This window comes from Schistocerca serialis, chromosome 9, assembly GCF_023864345.2.
Source record: "Schistocerca serialis cubense isolate TAMUIC-IGC-003099 chromosome 9, iqSchSeri2.2, whole genome shotgun sequence".
NCBI classification, from domain to species: Eukaryota; Metazoa; Arthropoda; class Insecta; order Orthoptera; family Acrididae; genus Schistocerca; species Schistocerca serialis.
The window spans coordinates 81,564,059-81,583,867 of NC_064646.1; the positions used below are offsets into that span (position 1 = coordinate 81,564,059).

The 19,809-nt window shown below is 41.1% G+C and overlaps 1 protein-coding gene across 1 annotated transcript in view; it reads right to left on the bottom strand.

The window, feature by feature from the left end:
- The window catches only part of LOC126419380 (laminin subunit alpha-5-like), a 69,472-nt gene extending 50,667 nt beyond the window's left edge, over positions 1 to 18,805 (bottom strand). The window contains exons 1-4 of the mRNA XM_050086568.1: positions 18,652 to 18,805; positions 11,619 to 11,720; positions 8,644 to 8,793; positions 4,743 to 4,855 (exon numbers count right to left, since the gene is read on the bottom strand). Of these exons, the coding sequence (XP_049942525.1) occupies positions 4,743 to 4,855; positions 8,644 to 8,793; positions 11,619 to 11,720; positions 18,652 to 18,724 (438 nt within the window). The 5' untranslated portion in view covers positions 18,725 to 18,805. The remainder of the gene's footprint in view (positions 1 to 4,742; positions 4,856 to 8,643; positions 8,794 to 11,618; positions 11,721 to 18,651) is intronic.
- Between the last annotated feature and the right edge of the window lie 1,004 nt (positions 18,806 to 19,809).

Sequence of the window (19,809 nt, forward strand, 5' to 3'; positions counted from 1 at the left end):
CATAGAAAGGCGAAAAGTGCAAGTTTCAGCTTGTAACTGCACAGTTTATAACTAGTCAGTCATGCGAAGCAAACACCAGGAAGCAACAGTGTTTAGAGAACTTGAGTCCAACGATCGCACAAGACCAACTTCAGACAAAAAAAGTGGCATCGTTCATTAGGTAGTCGGATACAGTGCAACTATGGTTAGGGCACAACAGAGATTATTCACGTAATAATGCTGTAGAATTTTTTTGGGCCTTTGTCACGTCAGACTACCAGGGGACATCGAGTATCCACAAAGAACGACAGATTTCACATGCAGTAGTGACAAATGTAGAATAATCGTTATTTACTGGTTGGGCATTTACAAAGGCATTCATTACATAATGTGTTATCTAAAATATTATAATAGCTCTATACTGAGTTAGAATATTCCTTACATGTTTTATTATAATATTATAAAATATTACGAACGTTCTTGAGCCACTCTGTGACTCACCCAGAGAGCCTGTGTCTGTCTTCCAGATCACCATCATGGCCGTGCACTTCACACAAGTAAATGGTCCACTGATTGTGTATCCCACACTCACATTCAGGTCTGTCCGATAGGCACCATTTGTTGCGTTCAAACGGATCTGAGCACTATGGGACTTACCTTGTGAGGTCATCAGTCCCATAGAACTTAGAACCACTTAAACCTAACTAACCTAAGGACATCACACACATCCATGCCGGGGGCAGGATTCGAACCTGCGACCGTAGCGGTCGCGCGGTTCCAGACTGTAGAGCCTAGAATCGCTTGACCACTCCGGCCAGCCCCCATTTGTTCATCAATTTCTTACACCTAACAACACTCTTCATGACACGGTTCAAAGTTGTCCGTAATTTCCTTGGGAGGTTGAATCCATGGATCTTCTTGTGGAGTCGTCCCTCAAGTTTCGATTCTTATGTCGACTTACAGCCCACAGTTCTTTCCAAACTGTCTTCGAGTCGAAGCCTTGCAATTCTTCGTTGATTTTGAATAAAGGTGGCCTGGATTTAAGTCGGTTTAGAGGTGTGAGATCTCTGGATTGTCCAGGAATTTTCTATATGATCTTGTGGCTAACTATGTTCGAATAGATTTGATGGGGCTCTATGTTTGCTAGGCTAGGCAGCCGGGCACACGAGGTAACCCGAAGTGTTCTGGAGATTATCCACATTGTTTCCTTAAGTTGTACGTCCACGTAGGCTATGAATGCACTTCTCAACATGACTGGCGAGCAATACTCAGCCACGCTGTAGGCAAGCGATAGTGGTGAAGTCCTCAATGTGCTGCCTTCGCAGCCGCATGTCGTTCCAGTTAGTTCCGACAGGCTATCATTACGGCATTTCTGTTTTGTACCTCGTAGATGTGCCGTATAAGCTAGAGTGCAATCTAATTTCATTCCCAAGTACTTAGGCTTATCCTCATGCCTGATACTTTGCCCATTCATAGAGCGTTGTCGTTTTCTACTTCTGTCCTTATTGTTAGGGTGCACTATGGTGATGGTGGTATTGTTAGGGTTTGGATGCAAAAGCCACTTGAGGTAGTAGGTGTTCATTAGTTCCATGTCTGCATTAAATATTTTGTCGTGGTCGTTAATATGTTTATCTCCATACGCGATGGCCAGGTCGTCCACATATGCAAAATTACGTATTTTGTATCTGGCATGTCGGCAATATACAGAATGAAAAGAATAGGTGCTAGTGCCGAACCCTGTGGCAGTCCATTATTCAGAACCATGTCGTTGGTACTGAGACATGAATTGGAGGAAAACCAGAACAGAAAGAATCGAAGCCATTGAAATGTGGTGTTACAGACAAATGTTGACAGTTAGGTAGACTAATAAGGTAAGGAAGGAAATTTTCCTCAGAATGGACAAGGACGGCAACATGTGGCAAGCACTGCCAAGGGGATGGGACAGGACGGTAGGACATGTGTCAAGGCAACAGGGAATAAGGAATTACTGCCATCGTACTAGAGGCTGTAGCAAAGCTTTGCAGGAAGGCAAGGATTGGAATACAGCCAGAAAATAGTTGAGTACGTAGGCTGAGTTGCTACTGTCCAATGGATAGAGACGTAGCTGTACGTTTTCTGCACCATTCATCCAATACGTGATGATCGGACAACCGTGAACATGAACAGTTACGAATAGCTTGTGGTATACTTGTTAAAATATGGCATTAAAATATATTCCATCGGTTTATGGTTGTGTGCGTGTGCTACTTTTTTATATTTAAAAACCAGTTTGATAACTTCAACTACAGATAATTTCTCGTCACGCTACTTATTGAAGTGTGATCGTTAATTTCAGTGTAATTTGGTGTATTAAATTACTTATCAATTTGTGGAAGGGAAGCGCTACCAGTTTTGGTGTACCAGGAGCCAATAAAATAATATTACGAAAAGTAACGTTCAGAGTAATGCCGAGAGTCCAGTTCACTACAAATTATCATTTACAGTTGTTCATAGCCCTTTCGATTTATTTAATACTATTTAAGCATTATGTTTGTCCTCTTAAAATGTATTGGCCATAGCCACTACATAATGCATTACTGCCCACTTTAGGTGGATACATTTCATCAGAATCAGCTTATCCTAAGATGGAATGGAAAGTCTTGTATACCATCTGACGACGAATAGTACAAATTTTGATTTATTTGGATCCATGATGTAACTGTTCATATTACTGCGACAAAGATAGTGAAGAAGCTCGACAAATGAGAAAAACTGCAAACATATAATTCACTTTCTGTTTCACTCGATACGTCTTGGTGTGTAGTACAATGGATGCAAATTAGGTGTCCAACACTACTGCTGACGCAAGTAGCAGAAGGGTGTGGAAGTCGTCGAGCATATGTATTACCATACAGAACTACATCACTGTGTTAGTTGATGATTGTAAAAAGAATAATAATAACTTTACGAAGAAATGAACAGAAAAGTAAAATTAAAACATACAAATACTGAATTTAAATGAAATATAGGTTAGGTGGAGTATGTGAAACAAACTCTATATTTGATGGATTACAACCATTGTGTTTATTTTTTATGCTTGAAGACGATAAGGAAATTACAAATAACAAATTGGAAGTAGATGAAAATTCGCCGCCGAGATTAAAGACGGAGGTCCACATCACAGAAATGGCGTTGTTTCTTTTGACTGCAGAGAACTTATCACACAATCTGTCACCTTCACGGACGAACGCTGAAAAGAAAAATCAAAATATTCACATGCCAGTATGAGGAGTATTTAATTTAGATTAAGTAAACAATACTTAGCGTTTCTCATGTTAGGATCTGTTAGTAATTTTCACCAATACCATTAATATTTACACCACACGAAAATTAAAGGTAGAGGGGGAGGACGGAGAGGGAAGGGAAGGGATTACTGATGTCAGCTGCATCGGCACATATCTTGCTACTCTCAGACTTACAAATGAAGCAACGTTATATTTAAATAGGGAAGTACAGCGCAGTGCCACGTTTGTGAAAGTATCAACTATTTAAAAAGGAATTAAATAAACTAACAAAGATTGAGGAGTGCACGAATGAATCGTTATAACGTTAGTGAGACAACCTCTCAGTAGCTGGTTTTTTAAAGCCTTTTTCACGATAGTGACACCCACAACAATATTTATTGAGTCTAGAAGTCATTAGTTTCATCTTGCATGGCGTCTTAACCGGAAATCATAGTCATGGTTTTACTATTGATACTGCATAGTTATAATATTTAAAAATGTAAGACAAGTTATTACACTGGACTGGAAAATATCAGTATAAAGAACGAACAACTAAGATCTTTAATAGATTTATCTTTCCTCTGTTGCTGTTATTGTGCAGTGATTTTGAGACAACAATGCATATACGACTAAATAAATGGAATTTATATTTTGCCATTATCAGTTTGTTACAGTATGATAAGGAGCATCTCCTTCGCCCTTAAAAACACACACAAGTACGATAAGAGACCATCAAAATGATATGTGCTGTATGTAAGTGTAAAGACATATTTCTATATTTTAGGCCACTGTAAATTCTTATTAATAAATTGAGGTGAAAGGTCTAAGACAAAATTTAAATTGCTTACTTACTCTCTCAGTCACTCAGTCATTCACACCCACACTCACACACACTCACTCACTCAGTCATTCACACCCACACTCATATACACTCACTCACTCAGTCATTCACACCCACGCTCACACATTCACTATCTCATTCACCCATTCATACACACACTCACTCACTAATTGAAACCACACTTACTCGCTAACTCACTCACACTGTTTCAGAGAACATGATAGTTGTATGAAACTGTGTATTAACGTTCTGTCCCCATCTGAGGGAGGTATATTCAGAGACAAAAACTCGCAAACCTCAAGGTGCTCCGAGTTTTTAAATGTACTAAGTATTGTATGTAAAACACAGCCAGACGTCATGTGACGCCTAATGCATGATTATCTTTGGCTGTTGATTCCATTGCCAGTTAAAAGTAAACCAATCGCTATTCTCTTACTGCAAATTCAGGATTTATATTTCACCTCGCTTAACTCGAATCTCCCATAGATGGATATGAAACATCAGTAGTCTCATATACCGACCGCTGCATCTCGGTATGGAAGATGTGCTGACATAAACATTGTGCATGACAGCCTTCACTGCAGCATTAACACACTAAGTTGTTCAGATCTGATATTCACAAAGCCGAACGTCAAAAATAGTGGATGCATACCTGGTTAATACGAGCCAGGGGGACACGCTTTCAAGGTGCAGGCGGCGCTCCTGCCATTGGAACTGCAGCGGCAGGTGTTACACTTGTCCTTGAAGGTCGTTCCTGGAGTGCAGTTCACCTCTGCAACACAATATCAAAGGGGACTCAAATAGCTGCCTCTGAGAGCAATAGAGCAGCTTTTGCTCATTATAAAGGATTCATCTTTACTAAAGAACTAAAGATTGAAGCACTTTTCACAATTAATGCAAGAAGTTTTTATTCACATTCGTGTTTATTTTAAAGTAGGAAACAGTTGTAGGAGTGCCTTTGTAAGAGTAGCAGCTTCTATATCAAATGTAACACGTCATACAACAGGACATCAGGAAGACAAAATATATAAATAATGTATAGAACATCAGAAGGGATAGGATGGACAAAACAGAGTATCAAAAAGGCGAGAGGGAAACTGACAAGACTATACAATGTAGAAGAAGCACAAATTCTCTGAATGGACAGATTGAACAGAAGCTCAGAATGGTTAGAAGCACAGAAGCTCAGATCGGACAGAAAATGAAGATTAGAATGGACAGAAAGAGCAGAAACTGAGAATCGGCAGGATGCGCGCTAGCTGAGAACGGGCAGAAAAAACAAAAGCGCAGGATGCACAGAAAGATCAGAAATTCAGAATGGACAGCATTAACAGAAGCTGAGAATGGACAGAAAGAGCAGAAAATGAGAACTGACTGAAAGAACAGAAGATGAGAATTGACAGAAATGACAGAAGATCAAAATGAACAAAAAAAAGGATGATTTCAGAATGCCGTGCAGAGTGGCCACGCGGTTTGAGGCGTCCCTCCCACCGGAGGTTCGAGTCCTCCCTCGGGCGTGGGTGTTTGTGTTGTTCTTAGCATAAGTCAGTTTAAGTACTGCTTAAGTCTAGCGACCGATGAACTAAGCAGTTTGTTCCTTTAGGAATTCACACACATTTGAACTTTTTTTTGAATTGGGAGTGGACGTAAAGAGCAGAAGCTCCAGAAGGTCAGAAAAAGCGGAAAAACTTCAGAATGGATGCAAAGAATAGAAGCACAGAACGGAGAGAAAAACACTCAAAATGGACAATGACGGCCACGATCTTTTAAAAAGAAACCATCCCAAAATTCCTCTTAAGATGACTCAGATAACCCCCAAAAAGTATAAACTTTCCTGGCCAGACGTGTCTTTGGAAATAACTATTCAAGAATGCAAGTCTATAGCACAGAAATAATTCTTGATGAATTCTTTAGACTAAATACTCGTCGTATTCCTCCACTTTCCATGCAGGAGAACCACCTAAGGTGACTCAGCTGGTAAGGCATGCGAAGTACAGGCGTGCTCGAGTCACTGTTCTAAACCTGATTCTAGTTTAACTATTAGGCCTTCCGCACGTGGTGTGATTCAAAAGAAACGGAACCGGCGGGCCAACTAAATTCGTGACCGGCTGGTGAGTGGCTGGTAGCGCAGCTACATATTCGGCGTTTCCCTGGAGTGAACAACTGCAGTGTGGAAGAGAGGGAGTACTGTTTGTTGCACCTTAGCGTCTTTTTGTAACATTGGGCATGTTGAGTACAGAGTCAGGAAGACGCAGTAGTCGATTATTATTACACATGAATGAGAAAACGAAGAAAATTCTGAATTCATCCTTACACCCAGTGAAATATACGCTCCAGGCTGTTATCTGTATCCTCCTCCCCACTCTCTCTGTCTCTTCATCCGTCTCCTCTCGCTATCTTTGTCCATTACCTCCATCCCCTCTTTCGGATCATAACTTCCTCCTCCTCCCTCTGACCACATCCTCCTCTCCATTTCTCTTACCACCTCCACCTCCACCTCACCTCTTCCTTTCGTACCTGCCCCATATCCTTCTACAATCTGCCTCATGCATTTTCCCCTCTTTCCCTCTCTCTGTCCATTTCCTTCTCCCCATCACTTTGTACTTCACCTCATCTATCCATTTCAGCCTGACCATAGTCTTTCTCATTGGCAAGTATAGCACCTGCTGTACAGTTCAATAAAGCAAGCTAATAGTACTCCCACAAATGCATTTCGTACAGAGCAGGCTCGTATCAGGGACTTGAAAATAATGTATCTGTCCCTGATGTGCAGACTGCTGTGCAACGCAGGTCGATAAAGCAGGCCAATACAACTCCAACACAATAGGGCAGGCCACACGTTGTGGCCCAGAAAACTGATTCTTGACCCTGACGTGTACATGCCCTGCAAAGCAAGTTGATTTGGCTGTCTGATACTGTTCCCACACAATTCGCCTCTGATACAGGGAGCCTATACTTCAGGGACTGAAAAAATCACGTTTTTGCCTGTATCTCCACTACCATCAGAGCTAGGATATTGTAAACTCCACCATACTGATATTTCTGAGGCCTTGTATTTTTGTGCCACATTTGGTCGAAATCGATCCAGTGGGTTTGGAAGGAGATACTCAGGTGCAACAATTTTGTACGTGAACACTACTGTGTTTAAACTTAAAAGATTTGTGGCTACTGGTTTATTTCACTTCCGTTTTCACTGTTTGTTTGCACATGACTATGTATTTTACAAAACGCCATGGGTCTTACTATTCACACGAAAGATCACTGCAGGTGTGATCTACATTTCCTTGCACATTTGTTTACACTATCATACCTTTTTCAAACAATAGACATTGACTGAATTAAATATTTTCCACTTCAAATTATGCTCATCCTGTCAAATCGCTTCTGCTGGAGCTTGGATATCTATAGCCAATTTTCTTGGTCACCTTCATTTAATTAAAAATACTCAAGCTAGCGTAAATCTGCAGAAGTTCCAGTCTCCGTTAGTTCCAAAATCAAATCAAGACAACAGCAGTGCAGAGGGACAGTTACCATAACCGTGTTCCCAGAGAGCTGGCGCCAACTCAGAACCATCAACTGCCCCTCTGCAGAAGTCCTAAGCGGTGAACCATATCTCTGGCCACAGTTAAGTTGGCTACAGTGACCTTATTCTAGCAAGGGAAGTACACAGTTGTGCGGCGTTAGAGGCTGCAAGACTGCTGGGAGACGACCTCTTGGTCTCAGTTCGTTGCTGTCGTTGGTAGGCATCGCTTTGTGACTACCGCAAGTGTGGTAGTTGCTGCCTTTTTCACGATACAATTTCGTTCCCTGTTTTTCAGGACATTCGCAATAAAACGTCAGTAGCACATTCATCCACAGCTAAACTGCAAATACACTGCGAGGGAGTAGTCGCTCTCAATTAAAATCACTAGGGAGGTAAACTTTGTCTCACTGCCCCTGTCTGCGTGCTCGCAATTTGTAATTACTCATGACTCATTACTTTCGTTCTGGATTCCAAATTATCAAGCAAGCGGCGCGCTGTACGGTTCATATTGTGTGCTGGCAAAATCCGACTCTATGTAATGAGATTACCTCCCATTTTTGTGCTCCATTGTGAATATATGAAATTTAATTAATATTGCCCATCTGTTACTGGTCTATAGTCTACGCCTAATCCTTCCATTAAGCAGTTTATTTATTTACGTCTTTAATTGAGACCCTGCTGTAGGAGAACAGATCCACTACCTCCAAGGTCCGGGGAATATCATTTTCAGTTGAGGTCACTTTAATCTGATAGTAGAGAAGACAACGGCAAACAGAGTTTATTTGTTCTATTCAACTACACAGCTGAAGAATCGCAAGCCACCAGTTACCACGCCACGTCGTTCATGAGTTTTATTTGAGCTGCGTTGTGTATGCAGGTACTTAGGTCAGTATTCTGAATAAGCAAAAGCAATATTAGCTTGATGTGTCACGGCCAAATAATACAGTTCAGTGAAATTAGGGCCATACACGGAAAGAATTTATAACTCAGAGAAATACGCAGTGAGACGAACAGAAATGAGAGAGAGATGGACTCACGTCTACGGCCGCGGCTGAGACATCCCAGCTGGGTGCAGATGGCGGACGTTCCACTGCTGTTGCACGTGCACGTGTTGCAGTCCTTCTTGAAGGTCGAGTTGGGTGTACAGCTCTGGGCTTCCCGTTTCACGATGGGCGACTCCTCTGCCTCTGTGAAGCGACAATACAGTAACCACATATTCAGGGAACCGGGAAGCCTCTACAGAATGTGGCTGTATATTTCGACAGACACGCCACTCAGTTGGCCTTCTCCATTAACATTGTCCTATATTTACTTTTCCCCTATTTCTTCTTTAATATACCTGAATTTCTTTCCAATTTGTTCTGAAACTATGTGCAAAAGACCTACAAAAAGAAAATTTGCCTTGGACAAACAGAATGATAATATAGGTACAAGGAAAATTATTTTTGCGACAGATCCAACACTCTTTGTGATCTCAAATTCACCAGTTACGTTCTTTTAGCGGAACAGTATTCATAAAATTTAGAGAACCAGCAGTTGCAGCTGACTAGACAATGATTGCACTGCCGCCAACGTACATTTAGTGACGTATATAAGGTGTCACATAGACAGTCGGTTTATCCTCGCTTTATTTGAGAATGGAAGAGGAAGGGAAGTGACTAGCAGTGGTAAAAAGTACCCTCTGCAGTGCACCAAGTGCTGGCTAGCGCGTAATTAAGTACTGGGTGATCAAAAAGTCAGTATAAATTTGAAAACTGAATAAATCACGGAATAATGTAGATATAGAGGTACAAATTGACACACATGCTTGGAATGACATGGGGTTTTACTAGAACCAAAAAAATACAAAAGTTCAAAAAAGTCCGATAGATGGCGCTTCATCTGATCAGAATAGCAGTAATTAGCATAACAAGGTTAGACAAAGCAAAGATGTTGTTTGTTATATAGCTAGGGAAGGCCGAAATGCACGCTATAAGCTCACGCAGGATGGCGTGAGGTCTGAAACAGGATACGTAATGAATGCTATAAAGAAAAGTACGTAGCTGCTGGAATACTCAACTTTAATCCATCATTTTTATACATCGTTCTTGATGAGACATGCTTCATACGATAACTATCAATTGCTATGGCGCCTTGCTAGGTCGTAGCCATTGACTTAGCTGAAGGCTATTCTAACTATCTTCTCTGCAAATAAACGAGGCTTCGTCAGTGTTGTATCGCTACCTAAGTTGTCCGTACAACTGGGGCGAGTGCTAGTAAGTCTCTCTAGACCTGCCGTGTGGCGGCGCTCGGTCTGCAATTACTGATAGTGGCGACACGCGGGTCCGACGTATACTAATGGACCGCGGCCGATTTAAAGCTACCACCTAGCAAGTGTGGTGTCTGGCGGTGACACCACATTGTTCCTTACAGGAAATGCTCAATATGTCCACCATCATTCCTCAACAATAGCTGTAGTCGAGGAATAATGTTGTGAACAGCACTGTAAAGCATGTCCGGAGTTGTGGTGAGGCATTGGCGTCGGATGTTGTCTTTCAGCATCCCTAGAGATGTCGGTCGATCACGATACACTTGCGACTTCAGGTAACCCCAAAGCCAATAATCGCACGGACTGAGATCTGGGGACCTGGGAGGCCAAGCATGACGAAAGTGGTGGCTGTGCACACGATCATCACCAAACGACGCGCGCAAGAGATCTTTCACGCGTCTAGCAATATTTTTTTTTGTTCTAATAAAACCCCATGTTATTCCAAGGAAGTGTGTCAGTTTTTACCTCTCTATCTACATTATTCCGTGGTTTAATAAGTTTTCAAATTTATGCTGACTTTTTGATCACCCGATAGATGTGGCCATAGATGACTGAGAGGTTCTTAATGCTGGCGGATTAACTTCCTCTCTTATAGAAGTGACCTCCGTGAAATTGGAACCTGTGTCTGTGGGTTGTGTACGCACTTTCGCATTTTGAAAATTCTGGGCAGAGAATAACTTCTTCAGTCTAAAAAAAATTCAGAAGTGGGAATAGTATTGGTACCGTAGAATGTGTGGCGTCGTCCAAAGAACCCGGTGCCTAAGAGAGGTTGGCTCCTCGCTACACACTCTGTTTCGTTTTACCACTAGGTTTTGCACTGCAGGCTTTGCTGGAGCTTTTGCAAAGCACCTCTCTTCAGCTATTGCGCAAACTGTTCCACACACGTTTTACACAAATTCTGCTTCGTATAACATTCTAAAATGAACATGCGTCGTTTTATCATGAGCACCGTTTGATATTACGTTCATATGGTCCCTAAGCATGTCTGCTCCTCTCACCCACTCAGAATTAACGACGCTGTGAAATACTCGCGACAGAGCGTGTGGGAGATGCGCATTTGGAGACGTGTGACAGTACGTAATTGGCGCACCTAAATCGCGTTTCCAGAATTTTCTGTGCTGGGCAGTTCTCCTATTCATTAACAAACGTGAGTTGCGCGTTAGTCATAGAAATATTTTCAGCGTCAGTTTATTTGCTCAACCTGTATTTGAAAGAAACCATTAATAAAATCCCGTGTGTGGAAGTGTGATCCAGTGACACTACAGAGCGTTGTAAATGTAGGGGCCAGTGGTTATCTATGCAGGACTCACCTCTATCGTATCTATTTTACTTTGTGGAAGTCATTCGTCAACACTGAATAACAGACAACAGTTCCACTGCACGAAGTCCTGATTACGGGCCCACCAGCGAGCTGACGTTAGCTGCCATAACCTCTCTTATCAGCCCCTGTGAGTTCAACGCCCTGAATCGACGTTGGGCTTCCTGCACTGAATTTGTTACTCATGAGACACTTTGCAACACTTTGATGTTTGTCAGTATTGTTTCACGACACGTTGCATGCTACACTGTATGTTTTATTACACCTTGCATTCTACACTATAATGGACGAAAAATTATTGAACAATGTCAACACAATTATTGCTCAACACCAGTATTTCGTGAAAGTACAAAGGAAACTCTCAAATGAAGCAGACAGCCGCTCACCTCTCTTCGTAATACATCCCCTGCGCGTGCAGGCCCAGACGCCTGTTGCAGTGCACGTACAAGTGTTGCAGTCTTCCTTCTTCTTGGCTCCTGGAGTACACCCTAGAACAAAAAAAAAAAAAAAAAAAAAAAATGGTTCAAATGGCTCTGAGCACTATGGGACTCAACTGCTGAGGTCATTAGTCCCCTACAACTTAGAACTAGTTAAACCTAACTAACCTAAGGACATCACAAACATCCATGCCCGAGGCAGGATTCGAACCTGCGACCGTAGCGGTCTTGCGGTTCCAGACTGCAGCGCCTTTAACCGCACGGCCACTTCGGCCGGCTCCTAGAACAAAAACCAACCAGCAAATGAAAATGTGTTTAGTGTCTCAGACAGGATTTAATATTCATCTTCGTAGCTGTCAAGAAGCGTTCTGCGGTTTTGCCAGGAACGTCATTACATTATGTTTCCTTACTTACTTTTCATGGAGCAACATGATGTTTTCGGTCATGCATATGCATTCAGCATGCAACTATTCAGACAAAGAAACTTGCTGAGAACCACCCTAAAAATAATTCTCTATTCAAGAACATGCTTCATTTTCTACTGAATAATGGCACAGAGTCCTAAAGTTAAATGAGCGCTGAAATACCAGAAAGCGTTGAGATACCAGAAATATTGAAGTATATATACTTGAATATTTCTGGTGTCTCAACTGCAGATTTTTCAGCGCTCATTTAACTTTAGGACTGTTGTTGTTGTTGTTGTTGTGGTCTTCAGTCCTGAGACTGGTTTGATGCAGCTCTCCATGCTACTCTATCCTGTGCAAGCTTTTTCATCTCCCAGTACCTACTGCAACCTACATCCTTCAGAATCTGCTTAGTGTATTCATCTCTTGGTCTCCCTCTACGATTTTTACCCCCCACGCTGCCATCCAATACTAAATTGGTGATCCCTTGATGCCTCAGAACATGTCCTACCAACCGATCCCTTCTTCTGGTCAAGTTGTGCCACAAACTTCTCTTCTCCCCAATCCTATTCAATACTTCCTCATTAGTTATGTGATCTACCCATCTAATCTTCAGCATTCTTCTGTAGCACCACATTTCGAAAGCTTCTATTCTCTTCTTGTCCAAACTATTTATCGTCCATGTTTCACTTCCATACATGGCTACACTCCATACGAATACTTTCAGAAATGACTTCCTGACACTTAAATCAATACTGGATGTTAACAAATTTCTCTTCTTCATAAACGCTTTCCTTGCCATTGCCAGCCTACATTTTATATCCTCTCTACTTCGACCATCATCAGTTATTTTGCTCCCCAAATAGCAGAACTCCTTTACTACTTTAAGTGCCTCATTTCCTAATCTAATTCCCTCAGCATCACCCGACTTAATTAGACTACATTCCATTATCCTTGTTTTGCTTTTGTTGATGTTCATCTTATATCCTCCTTTCAAGACACTGTCCATTCCATTCAACTGCTCTTCCAAGTCCTTTGCTGTCTCTGACAGAATTACAATGTCATCGGCGAACCTCAAAGTTTTTATTTCTTCTCCATGAATTTTAATACCTACTCCGAATTTTTCTTTTGTTTCCTTTACTGCTTGCTCAATATACAGATTGAACAACATCGGGGAGAGGCTACAACCCTGTCTCACCCCCTTCCCAACCACTGCTTCCCTTTCATGCCCCTCGACTCTTATAACTGCCATCTGGTTTCTGTACAAATTGTAAATAGCCTTTCGCTCCCTGTATTTTACCCCTGCCACCTTTAGAATTTGAAAGAGAGTATTCCAGTCAACATTGTCAAAAGCTTTCTCTAAGTCTACAAATGCTAGAAACGTAGGTTTGCCTTTCCTTAATCTTTCTTCTAAGATAAGTCGTAAGGTCAGTATTGCCTCACGTGTTCCAGTGTTTCTACGGAATCCAAACTGATCTTCCCCGAGGTTGGCTTCTACTAGTTTTTCCATTCGTCTGTAAAGAATTCGTGTTAGTATTTTGCAGCTGTGACTTATTAAGCTGATAGTTCGGTAATTTTCACATCTGTCAACACCTGCTTTCTTTGGGATTGGAATTATTATATTCTTCTTGAAGTCTGAGGGTATTTCGCCTGTTTCATACATCTTGCTCACCAGATGGTAGAGTTTTGTCAGGACTGGCTCTCCCACGGCCGTCAGTAGTTCCAATGGAATATTGTCTACTCCGGGGGCCTTGTTTCGACTCAGGTCTTTCAGTGCTCTGTCAAACTCTTCACGCAGTGTCATATCTCCCATTTCATCTTCATCTACATCCTCTTCCATTTCCATAATATTGTCCTCAAGTACATCGCCCTTGTATAGACCCTCTACATACTCCTTCCACCTTTCTGCTTTCCCTTCTTTGCTTAGAACTGGGTTTCCATCTGAGCTCTTGATATTCATACAAGTCGTTGTCTTATCTCCAAAGGTCTCTTTAATTTTCCTGTAGGCGGTATCTATCTTACCCCTAGTGAGATAGGCCTCTACATCCTTACATTTGTCTTCCAGCCATCCCTGCTTAGCCATTTTGCACTTCCTGTCGATCTCATTTTTGAGACGTTTGTATTCCTTTTTGCCTGTTTCACTTACTGCATTTTTATATTTTCTCCTTTCATCAATTACACTCAGTATTTCTTCTGTTACCCAAGGATTTCTACTAGCCCTCGTCTTTTTACCTACTTGATCCTCTGCTGCCTTCACTACTTCATCCCTCAAAGCTACCCATTCTTCTTCTACTGTATTTATTTCCCCCATTCCTGTCAATTGCTCCCTTATGCTCTCCCTGAATCTCTGTACAACCTCTGGTTCTTTTAGTTTATCCAGGTCCCATCTCCTTAAATTCCCACCTGTTTGCAGTTTCTTCAGTTTTAATCTACAGGTCATAACCAATAGATTGTGGTCAGAGTCCACATCTGCCCCTGGAAATGTCTTACAATTTAAAACCTGGTTCCTAAATCTCTGTCTTACCATTATATAATCTATCTGATACCTTTTAGTATCTCCAGGGTTCTTCCATGTATACAACCTTCTTTCATGATTCTTAAACCAAGTGTTAGTTATGATTATGTTGTGCTCTGTGCAAAATTCTACAAGGCGGCTTCCTCTTTCATTTCTGTCCCCCAATCCATATTCACCTACTATGTTTCCTTCTCTCCCTTTTCCTACACTCGAATTCCAGTCACCCATGACTATTAAATTTTCGTCTCCCTTCACAATCTGAATAATTTCTTTTATTTCATCATACATTTCTTCAATTTCTTCGTCATCTGCAGAGCTAGTTGGCATATAAACTTGTACTACTGTAGTAGGTGTGGGCTTCGTATCTATCTTGGCCACAATAATGCGTTCACTATGCTGTTTGTAGTAGCTTACCCGCATTCCTATTTTCCTATTCATTATTAAACCTACTCCTGCATTACCCCTATTTGATTTTGTGTTTATAACCCTGTAGTCACCTGACCAGAAGTCTTGTTCCTCCTGCCACCGAACTTCACTAATTCCCACTATATCTAACTTCAACCTATCCATTTCCCTTTTTAAATTTTCTAACCTACCTGCCCGATTAAGGGATCTGACATTCCACGCTACGATCCGTAGAACGCCAGTTTTCTTTCTCCTGATAATGACATCCTCTTGAGTAGTCCCCGCCCGGAGATCCGAATGGGGGACTATTTTACCTCCGGAATATTTTACCCAAGAGGACGCCATCATCATGTAATCATACAGTAAAGCTGCATGCCCTCGGGAAAAATTACGGCTGTAGTTTCCCCTTGCTTTCAGCCGTTCGCAGTACCAGCACAGCAAGGCCGTTTTGGTTATTGCTACAAGGCCAGATCAATCAATCATCCAGACTGTTGCCCTTGCAACTACTGAAAAGGCTGCTGCCCCTCTTCAGGAACCACACGTTTGTCTGGCCTCTCAACAGATACCCCTCCGTTGTGGTTGCACCTACGGTACGGCTATCTGTATCGCTGAGGCACGCAAGCCTCCCCACCAACGGCAAGGTCCATGGTTCATGGGGGGGGCTATGTATCTCAAAATGAACAAAAATGGACTTGTATCACTATTGAAATAAGCACTTTAAGAATCCGACAACAATGTTACAAAGGCCGTGCAACGTGTTTGGGTTTATATCAAAGGCAATTGTCTCAACAACAGGTGCACCTGAAATTTTATAATTTCGTCACCTGGAAGAACTGCAAAACCAAATGATGAATGACGCCTCATTTAGCTTAGCTTTTAAACATGCAAATGGCTCCTTGTGGCACAGATGTCCACCGAGCTTATGATTTTTGTGTCAATACAGGATTCAAGCATCAGGAATACGACTTTCGTAACAATAACAAATGCAGTAATGTGATTTTCATGCACTTGGACGTGCATTCACAAACCCGCCTCCACAAATAAGATTAAGATGAAAAAAATGTTTGTGTAGACTAGTTATAAAATATACTGTACAAATAAATTAGGCGTTGGATATGTCCGTAGATTTCTCGTACTCAACTTGACGTTTCTTGAACTACTCGTCTTAGTCAAACTGGTGATATTTCCACTGATGTAGCAAATGAGACCTCTCTCAATACAGTTACGGTACTCATCTTTTTTAAATCCATTCATCATTAACACTTTTTTGAAAATATCTTAGACGTATGTAATTCGCAATGATTTGTATGACTATCATCTGTAGCGAACACACGGTTTCTTTAATGGCGGTTTTACCGAACGAATTGGTGCAGTTCCCCGTCGTCAACTTTCCTTTGATTGTAGCGTCGGTCGATTTCTTGTTGTAATAACACTCCATGCTAACTCGTTCATATCAGTTTCAGTATCATTCTCTGGCAACGTGGAAGTACGAAGATGTGTTATGAACTCTGATATAAAAGAAACAAAAATAAAAGTAGAAAATAAAAGAAACATTAAACTTCCCAATAATGCTGCTTTGTACCACTCCGGTTTTAAATTTTTTGACTACACGATAAACTGTTCAACAAAAGATTTCGGGACAAGATGAAGAATCTGCAGATCAACTGCGTAAGTAAGAATATTGTAAGAGCGTCGTAGTGAAAGACCATTCGTAAACACCCCGACTCATTCTTTGTTGCATAAAATTTTATCGTAACAAGAGCTAGGGGAGTTTGCCGTACGTTCCCGTTGGGTTGTTGTGTGTACCGCATACCAAAGAAAGATCCGTGGCTGTTTGTCTGACGATTTCATTCTTCGGAAAACATTTGAAGAATCGTTTATGTCTCACACATATTATGGTGAAAGTAATCGTCGTTTTTATAGTGCTTGTAGAATCCATGCATTAAGCGCGAAAATTCCAAATTACTTAAGAGTAACGATTACTTCTTTTACGAAATCCTGAAAAATACCACGAAGAATGAATTAAAACGCAAAATATTTCCTATAAGAATAAAGATGTCACGGAATTCTAAACTGATGAAATTTAAATCACATGGAGGCGTGTATCTTCAGCGGTAACTGTCCTATAGGGTTCCATAACGCTCTAGTGTGAGAAATACCCTCTATCCGCGGTTTTTAAAATGTATTCTAAATAGCACGTCGCCATTATCGTTACGTTAAGTAAGATTTTGTGATGTGTATTTTCGAATCCGTAATTTCAATTAAAGATATCTTATTTGCGTTTCCTACGTCATCTTAGACTCTCGATGATTAAAAAGTAGAAGCATATACGCATATTCCACTTGTACTTGGAGCTATGTACACCTTTTCATCTTCGTTTCTGTGGTGCACGTCTTACCTACTGAACAAGCACTCACTGTTCGTAAGGTATGCCCTTTAGAGCCCTTGTCTAGTGGACATGTTTTTTCTCGTTTTGGTTTCTACCAACGCCTCTCAAAATGTGGAAAAAAAAGGATGCGGCGGTAGAATAGGTTTTTGCAGTATCGAAGATGCAGAAGTGCTCATAGCTCCTAATGTATGCATTCTACAGTCTATGTTTATTAGCCATTTTCTCTTCTTTTTGTCCGTACTATCATCTCTGAAAGTTTGTCAGTGGAATTCTGTTTCTCCCCATTTGTCCCATGGGACATGACTTTTGAATCAACATATACAATTGCAATGAAAATTCGAAGGTAACAGTAGACGGATGCAACCAAAATGAAAATGCTATATGGATTCAAGCTAAAAATAGAGTAAATAATAGTGATGAACGTCAATAAAACTGAGAACGCATTGGAAAGCTTTGCTTTAAAATGCGTAACGCATATACAAAACCAATTAGTGGCACAGAAATATACAATAAATATGTTAGAGGCACATTTCATGTTTTACTACGTTTAAAATCATTCCATGAACTTAAAAAGATAAAAATTTCTCTTAAGTTACCAAATCAAGAACCATCTTTGCTACAGTCTTCAGTCAAGAAACGAGTACAAAACAAGGTCCCAGCAGGAAAGAAAGATATCTGGAAGAGACATGTGAACGTGGATTTGCAATAAATCCGTAACCGGAAATCGCCTGATTTAAATTAACATTTTTAAATGATATTTGTGGCTGGTTGATATTCCAGTCATACATTTTATAATTGACATAAAAACTTCATAAAAATAGTTTGCGAAAAATGTACTGGGCAAAGAGTATCAAAAGGCAGGCCCAGAACATCCATATTGTGAACTGTTCTGAGTGGAAAGAACTGCAACAGCTACAACTGCAACCTAATATTGATGATGGCGAGGGAGAGGTGGATCGCTGCATTGCCAAGGCGTTGATGTAATGCTATGATGATTAGGTGTTATTTTAGGACCCAATCTGGAGCCCTCATGAAATGATTTATGGAGAGGTGAAGGGTGTGAAGGGTGATTTTAACCCGGATACGCACAAGCTCTACTGATTCAGTCAATGCTCACCTCACTTGGTGAGATACAACTATACGGTGGGGGGCGTCGATTGTATTTGTTTCTCTGTGGAAACGACAGGAGCAGCACTGCTTAAACGGTACCAGAATGGAAATCCGAAATGATTAATTATCCTGGCGCCTCACAATCGCAGTGAGACTCACCCGATGCGGCGTCCACTGTGGTTGCCATGACGACGAACAAGGCCGCCGCGGCTATCGCTAGTGTGACCTTCATATCTGCTGCTTCTGCCTGCTGCCGCTAATGCTGTGCGAATAAGACTGCCGACCAGGCATCCCACGCGTGTTTATATACCACTCCAGTCCTCTCCTTGGTCCCCACCACCGAACCCCTACGTTTATTTTTCACGAGCCAGCAGGGTTTCATTTCTGGGAATTCCAGCGACCTGTTGCGCTGTGTAGTTTCGCAGAATGATCACCGAGCACTGTACTCCATCATGTTATCCGTACTTACTGTGATACAGGTCACGAGTGGTAATTCCCCCCTTGAGTTTGACGTCAGAAACTTTTCATGTTTCAAAAAAGTAAATAGAATGTTAGTGGACTATTCGACAGAGCCCTTTTTCCGATTAATGCCATTTGTTCCATGTTTTTTTCAGTGAAATTATTAGATCCATGAATTTTGTTTAAGAGACGATGATCTAAAGCTCCAACATACACTGCATGTCAAAAGCCTTCAGTTAGAAAGTAGACCTTTTACAGGCATCCGCAAATAAAATAACAATATTACTCTTAGAAAAATGTATCCAGTAGACATCTGACTTACGTATCCGTGGAAAAACCAGCTAACATAAAGTTAATATATACTGTGAGAAATTTGTGTCCATACCTGATACATGAATCTAAATATTCTGGTAACAATGTTGCATGGAATACACAATTTTGAAATGTTGGTGGTATAGGCGGAAAAATGGCGAGGGGAAAATTCTGCACAAATTGTACAGAAGCCAGACAACAGTTGTAAGAGTCGAAGGACATGGAAGGTAAACGTTAGTTGAGATGGGAGTAAGACACGATTGTAGCCTATCCCCAACGTTATTTGATCTGAACATTTGGCAACTAGCAAATGAATCCTAATTTAGGGTGAAGAAATAAAAATTTTGTAGCTTCCTGATGTCATTATAACATAAAGTTTTGTTGGCGGAACGTACACAACTGTTGATGTTCATTATCAGTGATAAGATTCGCGATAGTCGAAAAATTTTCTATTTCCTAAATGCAAAGGAAATTTCCTTTTAACAAATAGAATATTTTACAGCTGTACCAGGTCTTAACACTGGTGATGGATAATGGATATCATTA